Source organism: Galeopterus variegatus, unplaced genomic scaffold, assembly GCF_000696425.1.
Source record: "Galeopterus variegatus unplaced genomic scaffold, G_variegatus-3.0.2 Scaffold1123, whole genome shotgun sequence".
NCBI lineage: Eukaryota > Metazoa > Chordata > Mammalia > Dermoptera > Cynocephalidae > Galeopterus > Galeopterus variegatus.
In genome coordinates this window covers 158,332-160,526 of record NW_007727234.1, presented here as the reverse complement: position 1 = coordinate 160,526, position 2,195 = coordinate 158,332, and the positions used below count along the sequence as shown (strand labels likewise).

The window sequence follows — 2,195 nt, the reverse complement described above, 5'->3', positions numbered from 1 at the left end:
ACGTCACTGGCTGCACGGTAAGGAAGAGATGTGCCAAATCCCTTGTGTGAGCTGGCAGGAGCTGGCTCTGGGGAAAGGGACTTAGCCCGGAAACCACGGGCAGAGTTCACATTAAGTACCACTGTGGTTCTCAGCAAGGTCATTCTGGACCCTTTCCAGATGTTCTTTTTCTCTAGAGTCAATGATCCTATGGTCAAAACATTCAGCCTTGTGGGACCACACAGGACAACGATCTGGGTGTCAGGATTGCACTGCCTTCCAGGGTGGCCGCCTCTGCCTCACCAGTGCCCTGCACTTCAAGTGCAGCCCCCAGCACAGAGCCAAAATGCCTGGGAAAGAGGTGGAGAGAGGTTTCATCCACCCCAGCCCTCTCTTCCTGGAGGACTCTCACAGAAGGAACAGGTACAGCATTTGAAGTAATACGTGGGTAGACTTTTATTACTAAATACCATAAGAGTATACAAAATGCATGATTGAATAACAACTAAAAAAAATTGTCCAAGAAATGTGAAATACACACATTTTTTGAAATGATAAAAATGTATCCATGAAAAATATAAAATGTCGCATATATATGTACAATATATATTTATATATATAACAAATGAAAATTGTAATTAAGAAATGTATACAACAGTGAGTAGGCAAGACAGTAGTTTTATACAGCGGTCACTTTGTTCCAGTCAATCACCTCTATTATTTACATCTTGCATTGAGGAAGTCTGTGAAAAGAGATTGTTTCCGCTTAGTGTCTTTAAAAGTCATTTGCACTGACAAAGAGTTTTCAAGTTAACTGACCAAAGGGTGAGAAATCCTTGGTCTGAAGGAGACGGAAGAACTGAGAGTGGGGGCCAGACCAGAGTCAAGTCAGCTGGCGTCGCACTGCAGGACAGAGGGTGGGTGCACTTCTGCCATCTGAACAGGCAGGCTGCTGGAGGCTGCTGCAGAAAAGGGTCTTCTGAGGAGGAAGGAGTCTGTTGGGTATGTGGAAACCAAGACGACATTATCTCTGGGTGGGCAGGCCCTGGCAGGAAGTGCAGGGAGTAGATTCAAGCATGAGATGGGGGTTCAGATTGGGAGACCTGCAAGGTCCCTTCCTGGCCCTGACATCTGTGGGTCTGCATTCAAGTAACAGCACTGAGGCGTGTGCGGAGGTTGTGTGTGGCGTGGGGCCACTTCCGAGTCGGCTCCTCGCCTGGAGCCGACACCAAGGAGTCTGAGGGTTCAGATGCTCGGGCCTCACAGCTCCTTAAGGATGATCTGAATCTTTCCGTCTAGCTCCCCCATGTCCAGTAGAAAGGCTACATGGTTGCTGTAATGCTGAATAATGTTGTTGTCCATGTTGACTAAGATCCTGGAAGAGAGGAGGAGACGCAGTTGGAATATGGAAGGCCCCTCCTTGTTTTCTGGCCCTCTGAGTGACAAGGATGATAGTGATTGTTAATACTCAGTAGGTCCCTGCAATGTTTCAGGCACCTCACAAACCTTCCCTCTGATCCTCAAAACAACCCTGCAAAGTGGGTATTCACAGGCCGCCTTTACAGGGCAGGGCAAAATGCCTAAGTGGCCAAGTCACAACTCAAACCCAGGCCTGCTGGCTACCACGCCCACAGCCAACATGCCAGATTGCCTCTCTCCTGACACACACGAGTATGGTCACATATGAGCAACTAAATATGCAGATCTGAGGGAGACACAATGCTCCTTCACTGGATTGAGGTGACTCGGACATAACAGTGTGAGTTCGGGTCCAGAGGGTATGGTGGTTTGGGTTCAACAGGAGGCTACGATGTGCCACTCAGTTGTGCCTGTCAGAGCCAGAGGCAGTGCCACGCAAGTCCCCTCTCAGTTCCATCCCCATGAAGCTGAAATCTCAGGGGAAATTGTAAATAGACTTCAGGGGCTCATTCCTCTTTAGATGAGCACCTGTGCCACCTGAGACAGAACCTCCACGGCTATGACCCCTGCAGGGGCTCAGAGCCACAGTTTATATCAAAAGGTACCCCTCTAGGAGCTTTCTCCTTGATGAAGGACCCATCAAGATGTGATGTGAGCTGATCACATCACCTTTCTCTTTGTCCCTTCCCTGCTAAGTCTTCTGACCATGTAATAAAGTTGGGTGTAGCCCCCATCCACCCACTCATCCACCCACCCATCCATCCATCCACCCATCCATCCATCCATCTACCCACCCA

The 2,195-nt window shown here is 48.9% G+C and overlaps 1 protein-coding gene across 1 annotated transcript in view; it reads right to left on the bottom strand.

The window, feature by feature from the left end:
• Positions 1-410: 410 nt before the first annotated feature.
• GRHL3 (grainyhead-like 3 (Drosophila)) overlaps positions 411-2,195 on the bottom strand; it is a 36,646-nt gene continuing 34,861 nt past the window's right edge. Inside the window, exon 16 of the mRNA XM_008574967.1 lies at positions 411-1,354. Within this exon, the coding sequence (XP_008573189.1) occupies positions 1,240-1,354 (115 nt within the window). The 3' untranslated portion in view covers positions 411-1,239. The remainder of the gene's footprint in view (positions 1,355-2,195) is intronic.